Genomic DNA, 13,047 nt, shown 5'->3' on the forward strand with positions numbered 1-13,047 from the left:
TCAGCTCCCCTAATTGTGTCAACTCTCCTTCTGGGTCTACTTGTCCAGAGGGAGCCCTCTTGCTGAAGGAGGGAGAACTTAGCTTAAGGTCAGCTGTTCTCCATAGGGTCCCCTTGACCCTCAGGGATCTCATCAACTTGCCATACCTATTAGTGAGAGTCCAGCAGCTCACTCTTGCCCAGTGTTCAAAGTAACGGCAACAGCATGGGGCACTTGGCTGGACAAGGAAATCGGCAACAGTAAGATAAGACAATTTCCAGTTCCAAACTTTGCAAAGGAGAGGATGAGTAGGTACCCCTCCAAATCGTATAAGGGGGTCTATTGTCCTGTCCCTGACCCTTGGCAAGGAGAAGGAGGAGGGGACTGCCTTTCACCACTACTATTTTTCTCCAGTAGTGTGTGAGTGATTCTGTGTGTGTGTGTGTGTGTGTGGTTGTGGTGGTTGGGAGTAGGGGTGGGGGAAGAACCATGTTTCCTAGAGTAGAATGCTGCCTGTAGTCATGTCCTATTAGGAGGGACAGGCCCTGAAGCTGGCAGGTCTCTGAATTTAGAATGAGGGCTCTTTTTTTCTTAGCTGTGGGACCTTAGTCACCAGTTCTAACACTAGACACCCCACACACTCTTATCCTTAACTGACACATTACATTCAATTACTTTGAGTGTCTTAACAATGGAATCAACTTAATTGTCCAGTAAGCTAACAGGTGTACAGTGACAGAGCAATTGCACACCTCTGAACCTCAGCTGACCTTGGATGACTTGTCTGATTCTGCTATAAAAGTACTGCTTTAACCCAAAGGAGTTTAAATCGGAAGATGAGCTACAAGAAGTGGCGAGAGAGATGCAGCAGAGGCCACGCAACTGAGCAGCCAGAGAGGAACAATGAGAGAAACACTGATGCAGAAGAGAAAGGGCCATGGACTGTTTATTAATACTGAGGAGGTTTCAAATCAAAAGACCACCAACAGAAATGCACACCACTATTTCAACAACATGCTAAACATACTGGTTTGCTTAACAACTAGTCTCTGACTTGATAGGATGCTAGTGCTTAACTGCAATCCATGAGAATTTACTCATAAAGTTGAGCCAAGTCCAAATTCTGCTCCACAACACATTCGTTTGCTCTCTGATCATCATTCAATATCCCTCTTTTTCTGGTCTTTTGCTTAAAACCAATTCCTAATATCTGTGCTACCAATGGTATTTTCTTAACTCTTAAAATGTTAGTTGGTGCTTTTTAAAATACAAATAAAAGATTCAACAGTTTCCCCCCAAGCCAGCACAAAAATAGGGAGTTGAATGCACAAAGACTTCCTTACATATAACCCAAACCATCTGCACACTAGTAGCACAAGGCAGACCAGAACAGACCCCCTCCGATGCCATTCCAGTGGTGTCCGGTCACTTAGATGGCTTCGTGGCAGCCATCCTTGCCTCCTCCTCTGGGATGAACACACTGATGGTGAAGTCACTGGTCTCCGATCCGTACTTGTTCTTTACAACCAGCCCGTATTTGCCAGAGTCAGAGGTGGTCACTCCGTTGATGGTGAAGTAGGCAGTCTTGCCGGCTTCAAATCTGAGGCTGCAGTGGTCATCTGAGTCCAGGGACTTCTCATTCTTCAACCAGGATATCTCTGGAGTTGGGTCACCCCACACGGTGCAAGTGAGATTAAGTGCCTGCAAAACAGGTTTTATGAGAGGAGAGGAGAGATATCAGATATCATGATCCAACTTCAAGAATTCTTTGATGGTGTGGCGAGCCTCAGTGAAGGATAGATGTAAACCTCCCAGATGAGGGTTTGAACGTGTTATGATATGCACCTGTGTGAGTTACAGTTTGAAAGCAAACCTGAGAAGGTTTTTTTGGCGCTCTGGCTTTCTGGCTTTGGGAGCACATCATCAAAACCACACTGCATTTGCTTCCAGTTCCCATCTCCATTTTCTCTTCCATAAAGACATAGATGCCTTTTGCTCTCATGTGGCATTTTGGACTCTGACTCAGTAGAGAAATCTCACTGCCTTTATCACCACCTGCTCATATTTGCATTTCAGCTGAGTCACAGGGCCCAGCAGCAGACTCCTAACAGCTGTTTCAGATAATGTGACTAATTTTCAAATTCCATCTTCCTTGTTTTATTTCTCCCCCAAACACTACCCAATCTGTTGCAGTTGCAAAGGTGCTCTACCAAAATGTATTCCTATTCCCTGATATTTTATTATATTACCTTCTGTGCTGAAACCCTCTTGTTTTAAAGATCACTGTTTAGACCTATAGTATTACTTTACCTAAGATTTTTGTTGAAAAAAATTTTAAAATAATTGCAGGTTTATATACAGTTGTAATAAATAATTGAGAGATCCTGTGTACCCTTACCCAGTTTCCCCCAACAGTTACATTTTACAAAACTGTAGTATAATATCACAACTAGTACATTGACACTGGTACAGCCCATCGATCTTACTTAGATTTTCCTAGTTTTATGTGCTACTTTGTGTTTGCATATATTCACTTTTATTTAATTCCATCACCTGTCTAGGTTCACATGTCCACCACTCAGTTAAGATACAAAACATTTCTATCACCACAAAGATCTGTTGTGTTGCTCTTTATAACTACCCTCTTCTCACCTCCCAATCTCCCAACCTCATTCCTAACTCCTGGCAATCACTAATCTATTTTCCATTTCTAAAATTTTGTAATTTCAAAAACATTATATAAATAGTACCATATAGTATATGATCTTTCAGGATTGCCTTTCCTACTCAGCATAATTCCTTGTAGATTCAGCCAAGTTATTTCAGGTTTCAATAATTTGTCCCTTCTTATCACTGAGCATGGTTTCATAGTATGGTCATACCTATAAGGGTTATCTGGCCTGTTAACAGTTTTGAGTTATTATGAATAAAGCTCCAAGAAATATTTGTGTACAGGTTTTTATGTGAACATAAGTTTTCATTTCTCTATGATAAGTGCCCAGAAGTGCAATTTCTGGGTTATATGGTAAAGGTATGTATCATTTTTTTAAAAAATTACCACCCTGGCCAGTGTGACTCAGTTGGTTGGAGTATCATCTGTAACAGAAGGGTTGTGAAGATTGTGGGTCTGATTCCCAGTCGGGGCACATGCCTTGGTTGCGGGTTTGATGCTGGTCGGGGCATGTACAGAAGGCAACCAATCGCTGTTTCTCTCTCACATTAATGTTTCTCTCTCCCTCTCTTACCTCTCCCTCCCCCTCTCTCTAAATGCAATGAAAAAATGTCCTCAGGTGAGGATAGAAAAAATTTGAAAAAAATTGCCAACCTGTTTTCCTGAGTGGCTGTACAATTTTGATTTACATTTTCACCAGCAATGTACAAGTGATTCAGTTTCTCTGTATCCTCAGCAGCATTTGTTGTTTTCACTATTTTTTATTTTAGCAATTCTGGTAGGTGTGTTATGCTGTTTCAGTGTGGTTTTAATTTTCATTTCCCTGATGGCTAATAATGTTAAATTTATTTCATATTTTAAATTCCATTCTTGAATTGTTTTGTTCCTAAATCCAGTAATTATAAGGAAAAGAACTAGGGCTCACAATATACAGAGGAAATGATATCCTTCTAAAGAGTCTTATATCTCACTTATTACCTCTTTTATAAGAGTATCTCTTAAAACTGTATAGATTAAGAAATCTGTTTTCTTTCCATGATTAGTTAGCATTTCTCACTGAATTATTCTATATATACATTTTTTAAAAATGAGTCAGATCATTGCCATTAAACTTATTCAAATGGACCAGGGATATGATTTTGGAAACTCTGATTACTTACAGGTTAAAACTTTTAACAAAACCAAACAAAACTAAATACCTTAGATGTTATGGAAAACTATTAACCATACTGTAGATTTGAATTATAGATCACAAAGTATTTTCACATACATTCATCTCTTAATTCTCACTATTATTCAGTGTGTTGAATATTTTGAATCTCATTAGATGAGGAGAATGGAAAATAGAGTTTAAAAACAAAAGCAACCCTGCAATGGTTGAGCTTAAAGACGATGGTCATATGTTTTACCTATGAAGACACACAGCTGGATGAAACCTACCTCTCACTAAAGCTTTTAGAGATGCCTTGTTTTAACACCCTAGTTCCATAACATCATATTATGTCTTCATTATTATTTTGAGCTGGGAAAAGGTTTTAATCTACTACAAATACCCATACCCTTATGACCAGTATGTTAAACTTGTTTTAATGAAACAGGTTAAAAATTATGTTCATTGCTTTTTAGAGATTATTATGGAGCCAGGAAATATCAGATTATAACTAATGGAGAGAAATCAGTTTTCAACTGAAATAGAACCTGTAGACATTCATGGAGCAGCATGTTTCCCTTCAAAGGCAGAGTATTTAATAGGACAGCCCATTTTCCACTAGGTGTTAGAGGTCGCATCTTTCTTCAATTACATTTGTCATATACTTATCATTGAACATTTTTCTCTTTTTGTGATTTTAAATGGCTCTGGAAAAAGACTTAGTGGCTACATATGCCCACATCAGACAAACTTGCATTCTAATGCTTGGCCCAATTAAGATAATTGGGAAAATGACTGCATTTTTAACCTTGTATTTGGCTATTCTGAAGTCAAGCACAAGCAGCCATGGCATAAAATGAAGATGGTTGGGATGTGTCTTAAAAAAAGAACAATGTCTGAGGCACTAGAACCCATTCCTAGTGTGGCAGAAGCAGGGACAGGAGTGCTTCATGCTTACCTTGCCTTCCTGGATGGTGACCACATCAGGGAGGCCTCCCATCACCCGGGCACGATCTGCAAGTACAGACATTTCTGGTTAATCACTGTAATGTTGAGCATCAGTGATTCTACTGACAAAACCACCCCACAGAACTAATTTTCAAGTTTAGTCTCCCTCTCTTTTCAGTTATTTTATATCTGCTTTTAACATACAAAATTAAAAAATGATCCAGTGATGCTGAATATTAATCCTTCACACACATATTTCATGCGTGCAGGCGCCTCTGTCTGTGCCTAAAATATCAGCTTGAGATTGCTTTGTTGGATCAAGAGCTACTCTATAATTCTCATGGCTATTTTCAGTGCTAGCCATATTGTGGCTCAGTGGCGCTCAGCTCAAGGAGGCAGAGCAGATCTCTATGTACAGTATCCAAGCTCAACGTGGCCTCTTTTACGGGCTTCTCCATGATTAAAAACGGTTGCATAATTGAAAGCATTATGCCAGGGAGATCTGGAGGCTCTTGCAGATGTGGGTTTTCTTTGAGGTCTTGCATACAAACCTTCCCTTTCTTGTCTCCCAGTGGTAGTTCTTGGTAGCTCTATGCAGGTCTGCTATTTATGACCATGTGTATGAAGGCCCCTAGGTGAGGGAACAAAGTGCAGCAAAGGTGCTGAAATCCAGCCATGTGCTCTGTGAGTGACTGCTTCAGCCCCGGGGAAGGGCACCTTCTGTAATTCACTCAGTCTCCCTCTCCTGCACTAACTCAGTGGCCACCACTGTCTCATGTTTAGGCCTACTTCATTAATATGTGACTCTGGACCCCTATTTCTACAATTCCCTTCTCCACTAAGTCAGGCTAAAGCTCTGACATACTAGCGTTGACTGTATTCTATTGATTCCAATGCACCTTATAAGCCCAACCCATTCTCTGGTTCCCTGAGCCACTTGCTGTATGATATTAAGCGAGTCACATCACTGTGTGGACCTCAGTCTCCTCATCTGCAGATGGGAGAGGGTTGCGCTAGACCTTTGCACAGCATCCTTGGGACTCCTCTGCGGGCCCTGAGAGTGGGCCAAGATGGGGTATTGAGTCAGGAATCCAGTGAGGATAACTCAGCCTTTACCTTTTATATATTGGGTCTGTGTGGAAGGTTTTGTTTGAATTAAATGTCCCGTGGTTTGTAAAAGTGTAAAAACTACTGTGACCCAGTGATCTTAGTGAAATGCTCATGAACTGGAGGGAAAGTCGGGTTCCTTGCCCACAAGAGAGTTCAAGAATAGGGAGTGGCTGTCAACTGCTGTGGTCGCTGGCTTTGCAGGAGGAACATACTCAGTGACAATAAGAAATATTCCCTGTCGCTTGGACATTCCCCAGCACGCCCCTGGTGCAAGTGTCTGCTCCATTCACCACCAGCAACCACCTCACAAACCCAAGGGCCTGAGTGGGGAGAGGGAAAGAGTAGAGAGAGGGGAGGACAGCAGTACATGGCAAGGTCGAAAAGTTCCATCCCGAGGGACCTGGAGCCACTGAAGGGCATACAGATGACTTCACTTCCTGCTCCTCCCCCTGGTTCCCTTCCATTCCAGCTCAGGATGGACTCTACAGTTTTAACCCTCAACAATTTTCAAATTCTGCCTCCTACACTGTGAAAGAACCTGAATTACTATGGCAAATTAGTCTGTGACTTCTGGAATGTTTTAAGATTATCTGAGTGCTTCCCAAAATATGTGAGAAGCAAACAGTTGCTGGAACTTAGTGGTGAGCTCATTTCTGGATAGACTTGATAGTTGGGTGTTTGTTCACTCGGACTGTGTCCAGGGAGATGAAAAGAAGAAAGGCCTTGCTCGGAGTCTTTTCTCCTACAAGGGGCTCTCAGGAACATGGGCAGTGATTGTTGGAGGACCAGTGTCAGGGATTCACCTGATGTCAAATTTACAAAGATTCTTATTTCTTTTTTTCTAAGGTATATAAATGTTTCGCATCTGATGTGCTGACTGCAAGTGAGTAACAACCTACTGTATGAGTTGCAGCCCAGAGATTTCTCCGGATGGCCAGAGCTGGGTGACATTCTTATACTGTAACCTGAGACCTTCTTTTCATAGACATTCTTACTCAAGAGACTAAATGAAAACATATATAGAACACCTAAGATTTTTTTTTTTGAAAAAAGAAAAAGAACACTTCCACTGTCCTCCATCTGTAGTTATAATAGAAAGATAAAAGTTGTATTTTGAAACTATGCCAGCAATAAACAGACAGGGGGTTTACTTACTTTTCTCGGCAATGGCAGCTTGTCTGTGGTTGAGAGAAACGAACAAACATAGAAACAAAGAAGAATTTGGTTTTAGTGTTATTTCAGAGCAGCTAACCTTGACTGCATTTCACTGCTGCACGGACAGTCTGCTCTTCAACAAAGCACTGGGAAGCACTGCCTTTACTGCACTTTTGGACAGGAAACACCCCCTCTGTCATTCAGATGGGAGAGCAGCACACACCATGTTCCAGAGAAATCAGTGCATGCGCATGGCATTTGCTAGGAAAAAGACTTACTTTAATCTCTGGAATTCGGCAAAGGCTTCTTCATATGCTTTAAGGGGAAAAAAAGAGAAGTTAGAATTTTCTTACCCAGAATTGACAACACACAGGGGCCAATTAAAATTCACAATGTGAGGTCAACATGACCAGTGCAGATACAACTAAGCTGACTCTGAATGATACTGTGCCTATGCGCTCACTCTACAATTTGATGGACTTAACAGGCAAATACTTTCTAGCTAGAAAATAGGAAATAGGGGATTTTGGAAGATCTCAGTTTTGTGAGAGACCTTCAACCCTTCAAATGGAAAAGCAAAGAATTAGCTTCACCAAAGATAAAATGGGAATAAAGGTCTGTTTCAAATAAAAGTTGGTTGTCTAATAAGCATCCTGTGCTTCAAAAAGGCTTTTCTCTTATTAACTCATCCCGCATGCCATGGCCTCCTAGCTAGACAGTTAAATGTTTCTATGTTATGTGGTCTGGCCCATGCATTTGTATTAAAGAGCACAAGGGGTCAACAGCAGTCACAGCATGTGACAATGCTTGTCTGAAGCAATGTTTCTCTGCTGTGCAGGAGATGGGATAAAAGATTAATGAGACAAGGAAATGAGAGCTAAAGAGTTTTAAAATATTTTTTTCCCTGAGTCTGCAGAGTAAGCCACTCTGAAGACTTCGGGTGAAAAGGCAGCTTCATTTTGAAATCTCTCTCCCCTTGCCTTTAAAGAGCCTCAGTGGTTTGAGAACCATAACATTTTACATCTAGAAAATATTTATATAATACTAGTCAGATTCCTCTCCTTTACTGATGGAAAAAATAAGTATAAAGTCAGGCTTAAAGCCTCTGGAGGTAGGGTAGTGTGGAAGAAAAGGGGCTACATGGGAAACCTGACAAGCTCAGGGGAGGCCTGTGTGGCGGCCTTACAACTCAGAGACCTCAAATAACCACATGGGATGGTCTGAAATGAAAACTTTCTAACTACATAAAAGCAAGTCATGGCAAGAAGTCATGTGCTAGGCTGGTATTTTTCCCTAACAAAGATCAATCTTTACCTTAACTGAGCATGTCTGTTGTCTTTTTGTATCTATGTTAACATACCTTTGGAATGTCAAATTTCCTTTTTCTGGACCCCCCACCCCCACCCCCCCAAGCATAGGCACTGTGCCAGAGGGAGACCACAGATCCCTGCATTGGTATTGTTATCATGTTAATTGTTGGCTGTTAATTATGTAACAGACGTGTCTAGCATTTTACTTTTTATCCAATCCCAGAGGTTCCCCCCACCACCACTTTGCTTCCTCCCACCTCCCTACTCTGTCACTACTTATGCCTCCTCTTTTGATTGTAATGTATAAAATAAGGTGCAAAACTGCCATTCTTCCCAGCATTTTCTCAACTCATTGAGGTTTTTCTTCCTGGCAGTTGTCATCAGTTTGGTTCAAATAAACTCTCAAAAATTCTCTACAGGTTTGAATGTTTCTTATGTTGACACTAGTCAGGCTAAGCCAGGCTAAGAGTTTGGTACTCTTCTTTTTGCCCACATAATTCTGAGAAACAGACAGGCACGGGTGAGTCCATCTGCGTTTAGTGGCAGTGTCAAGTCTGCTTAAGACAATCCACAGCCTTTTACTGAAGGGGGATGTGAGAGCAGGTTAGCAAAGTAAGCTCTGATGGACCAGAGAGTAAAAGAAAAAAAAATTAAAGTTTTAAATTTATCTATCCACTTCTTATTTTCCTTTTTCTATTGTGTTTCAAAGTATCAGATGCACTGCAGAAGAAATCCTCTATGGCTACAGGATGTGACTCAGGTACAGTGTGGCCTGGAGGATGAAGTCCCTGGGGGCAGCCACTCCATTCCCTGCAGAGACCTCTCAGCAAGTGTTTCCTGTCCTCAGGGTTGGGCGGGGTGTGGTTAAAGGACTCAGCACAGAACAACAAGGCCGGTTTGAACGGCTGTTCTCTAAATGAGGATTTTAAAACACTGAGAGTTATTGCATTTTAATATATGAAGAAGGGGAAGAAAAAGTCAGTGCCCAATCTTCTCCGGTAACTTCATTCCGACTATTTTATTTTTTAAGGAAGTAATAAATAAGATGAAGGGTATAGTACCAGGAGAGAGAAATGGCACAGTGCTTTCAATTTGATAGTCATGATTGTGTATATTTTAACTTTAAAATTTTTAATTTATAGTTGTATGTCATCTTTCATCTGTGTTCATAGGTGGAAAGCCTTTTTCCATGTCTCTTGTGACTTTCTTCTTTTCCCTAGTCTCTCCAGAACCCCTCATTCTCTCAGCATATGACCAAGAAATCTGAGGTCACAAGGATCCAACTTTTCCAACTTCTTTCTGTTCTTCTCAATATTTGCCTTTGTTTATTCACAGTTACTCCCACCTCTGCCCTGGATCTCCAATGTTCATCCTTCAGAACTCTGAAACATCAATTATTCCCCTTCACTCACATCTTCAATCCTTCCAACTCACCTGATCTCTTGGACTCCATGAATATGCTCAAATATCGATCACCATAAAACTATGTGTTCTTTTTTTGTATTTGTGCTCAAGTGATTGTAAATCAATCTGCCCCCTTTTTTTTAATGCATCATGAATTACTTTTCAATAATTCTCAACCCATTAAAATTCTTGTTTACCACCATTGCTGACATGAAACTGCTTTATTAAAATCTCTAATCATCTTTCAACAGGCAAATATAATGGCCTCTTATCACCCTTCATGGTGGGCTTTTTAAAAAGCCCACTCCTCTATAATAAGTTCAAATCTGCAGAATATCCATTTACCTTCTTCAGAAAGATCCACTGTCTTCTGGTGTCCCGTTTTGCCATCAAAGAGCTCCATTACATATTTCCCTTTGTCATTTGGAGTGGGCTCATTGATTTGCAGCCAGATCTGCTCCCCGGTGACCCCACTCTTAACTCTGTCTGTGTACTTAATAGCAGTCCCACTGTTCAAATTAAAGGAAACATCATTATTGTTTGCTTTCATCTGGAGCTGACCTCTGCTTTGTCTCTGACTGACAATCTTACCATAAAGTTTTACAGACTTTTAAATAATATGGGATCCACATATGTTCTACTGCTACAGAGAAATGATGGACCCTGAATCACTGAACTTGGATTCCAAAACCCAGGGTAGGGGGTGATGGGGTGTCTAAGAGTTTCACATTTGACTTCCAACAGCAGTCTGGGGCCCAGGCAGACTGCAACATCAATACTTCTCAGTGGTATTAATTATCTTTGTTTTTTCTTGGGCTTATTTGTAGGACAAAGGGAGTCTTTAAAATGAAAAGGCCAAGGTACATACTAAGTTACTGCATATTTCATGCAGATGCTCTATGGATATAAATGGATTTTACAAGCTAGTCAAAAACAGATCTAAGGGGATTTATCTGTGACTGGCATCTATTGACATATGTTGTGACAAAACTATTTAAAACACATGTAAATATGTACTTGGTGGTAAATCCAAGAGAAAATGAAAAGCAGAGTTGCTGCCAAAATGAATGAGGCACTTTCTCTGTCCCTGGATGTGAGTTTCTTGGTACCCTAGTACCCTATAGTAAGTCAAGAGCAGACCCATGCACTGTATTCTTTGCAGGAGAATAAAAGCAAATCGAACCCTTTGTTTTGTGATCGGAAGATCTAGAAATGTCACTGTTATAAATGAAGAGAAAGGTAGAAGTAAATGTACTCTTAATGTTAAAATTATCATAACTTTAAAGAAATGAAAAAAGGCACTTGAGAAAATGACCTGGTTTTATTAACAAATATGCATAGAGAAAATACCAAGATATTACCCCAAAATGTTCATACTATGACTAGGAGAACTATGGATAATATATTATAAACACCTTCTAACTTATATTATAAATATGCTTTTAAAAAGATTTTATTTATTTATTTTTAGATAAAGGGGAAGGCAGGGAGAAAGAGAGGGAAACAGTGATTGGTTGCTTCATGCACACTCCCAATGGGGGACCTGGCCCCCAACCCAGGCATGTGCCCTGACTGGGAATTGAACCAGCGACCTTTTGCTGCCCAGGCCAGTGCTCAATCCACTGAACCACACCAGCCAGTGATATTATAAATGTTTTCTAAAACACATGTATTCTGACCCTGACTGATATAGCTCAGTGGATTGGGCATTGTCCTGCTGAACGAGAGGTCACTGGTTCAATTCTTGGTCAGGGCATGTGCCTGGGTTACAGGTTGGGTCCCCTGTTGGGGGCATGTGAGAGGCAACCAATCTATGTTTCTTTCCCTCTCTTTCTCCCTCCCTTCCACCTTCTCTAAAAATCAATAAGTTAAAACTTTAAAAAAATGTATGTATTCTGTTTGTAGCTATAATAAGTAAAATGAACTTTCAAAAACATAGAAAAACAAAAATCTCTACTGGAAGAGCTTCTGTTTTCAAATAAATAGTCAGCATTTTTATTATATAGTATATTCTATAAACTATATTAAAATTAAAATGCCATAAAACATGGGATAAAGGGACCCATCTATATCCATAGACTTTAGCCTGAGCAATATATATGTCTTAGAGAGCTAGACAGTTTCTCTTCTTTGCTATAATAAATGTTTCAATTATTTAATCTCTGGGTAACATGAATAGTACCTTAAATTTGTAAAGCACTTTATGGTTTATAAAGTGCCATTAATTTCATTCTTTCATTCCATCAATGTCAGGAGATAGAGAAGCTATTATTAAGTGAGAGTCAGAAAATTAAATGATCTGCTTCGTCGGCGGCGGCAGCCGTCCGTCTCGAGAGACGATGGTGTAGCTTCTTAAGAGTCTATCTGCACCGCCAAGAATGGTTGTGCAGTCCGACTCGGGAGTGACACGGTATCTGTCTCCTCCTGTGTTGAATCGACATCTTGCGATGACGCTGGAGTGTCCTCTCCAGTGAAGCTGAAGCTACAGAGCCTGGGCAGGGTGATATGGAGGGTCTGCTGTCGCCCATGCAGCAGACCCAAATGATCTGCTTAAAATCCAAGGAAAGATAGGAGCAAAGTTAAGACTAAAATCCATTTCAAGCTTTTTTCCCATCGTGTCACATACCTACATAAACACAGTGAAGACAGCCCTTGACTCCTGAATCTTTCACAGGCATGTGGATATGCAAAACCCTCATTTAACTGACTAGACCATATAAAGTAAAAAGTTTATGCCTTGCTAGTCTAATAGTTTGTTCAAAACTCAATGTTCTAATTTTCTGGACAAATTATCCCTTTAGAGATGATATATAAATCTTTTTGATTGATGGTTCAATTAATTTATCTTCTCACATTCTTCAGACCAACATATTAGAATGTCTTAGATGTCACAGAGGAATTTCCTGGAATTTGATCTATTTTAACTTATAATTTCCTACAATATATTCTGAAAGAAATTGAACAAAGAAATGAAATCCCAAGAATTCTACATTGGAATTCCACTTCTCATTTTTTTTTTTAGAACTCAGGAGACTACTACTAATAATAATAAATAAAACACTGTTCTACATAACAGGAAAGTCGTTTTGAAGAAAACACAGATGATTGCTTTGTAAGACCCAGTTCTGGTTAAATGTTAACCTAGAGTTTTAATGCAACTTGAATACAGGGCTAGTGCCATGCAAGGGGCCTTTGGAGCCCGGCTGCCTGGGCTTGGCCCTCCACCACTTGCTTAGCTGTGTCACCTCACCCAGCCAGTTCTTCACTGAAGTGGGAAATTAGTACCCACTCCAAAGAGTTGGGTATGTTAAATGAATTCA

General features: G+C 40.3%; 1 protein-coding gene across 1 annotated transcript in view; it reads right to left on the reverse strand.

Annotated features, from left to right (window-relative positions):
- Nucleotides 1-1,023: 1,023 nt before the first annotated feature.
- The window catches only part of MYOM1 (myomesin 1), a 153,333-nt gene continuing 141,309 nt past the window's right edge, over nucleotides 1,024-13,047 (reverse strand). Inside the window, exons 33-37 of the mRNA XM_090285768.1 lie at nucleotides 10,073-10,236; nucleotides 7,292-7,328; nucleotides 7,014-7,036; nucleotides 4,759-4,814; nucleotides 1,024-1,680 (exon numbers count right to left, since the gene is read on the reverse strand). Coding sequence (XP_090141894.1) covers nucleotides 1,405-1,680; nucleotides 4,759-4,814; nucleotides 7,014-7,036; nucleotides 7,292-7,328; nucleotides 10,073-10,236 — 556 coding nt within the window. The 3' untranslated portion in view covers nucleotides 1,024-1,404. The remainder of the gene's footprint in view (nucleotides 1,681-4,758; nucleotides 4,815-7,013; nucleotides 7,037-7,291; nucleotides 7,329-10,072; nucleotides 10,237-13,047) is intronic.

The sequence above is a fragment of the Furipterus horrens genome, unplaced genomic scaffold (assembly GCF_987537825.1).
Source record: "Furipterus horrens unplaced genomic scaffold, mFurHor1.1.pri manual_scaffold_8, whole genome shotgun sequence".
Lineage (NCBI taxonomy): Eukaryota > Metazoa > Chordata > Mammalia > Chiroptera > Furipteridae > Furipterus > Furipterus horrens.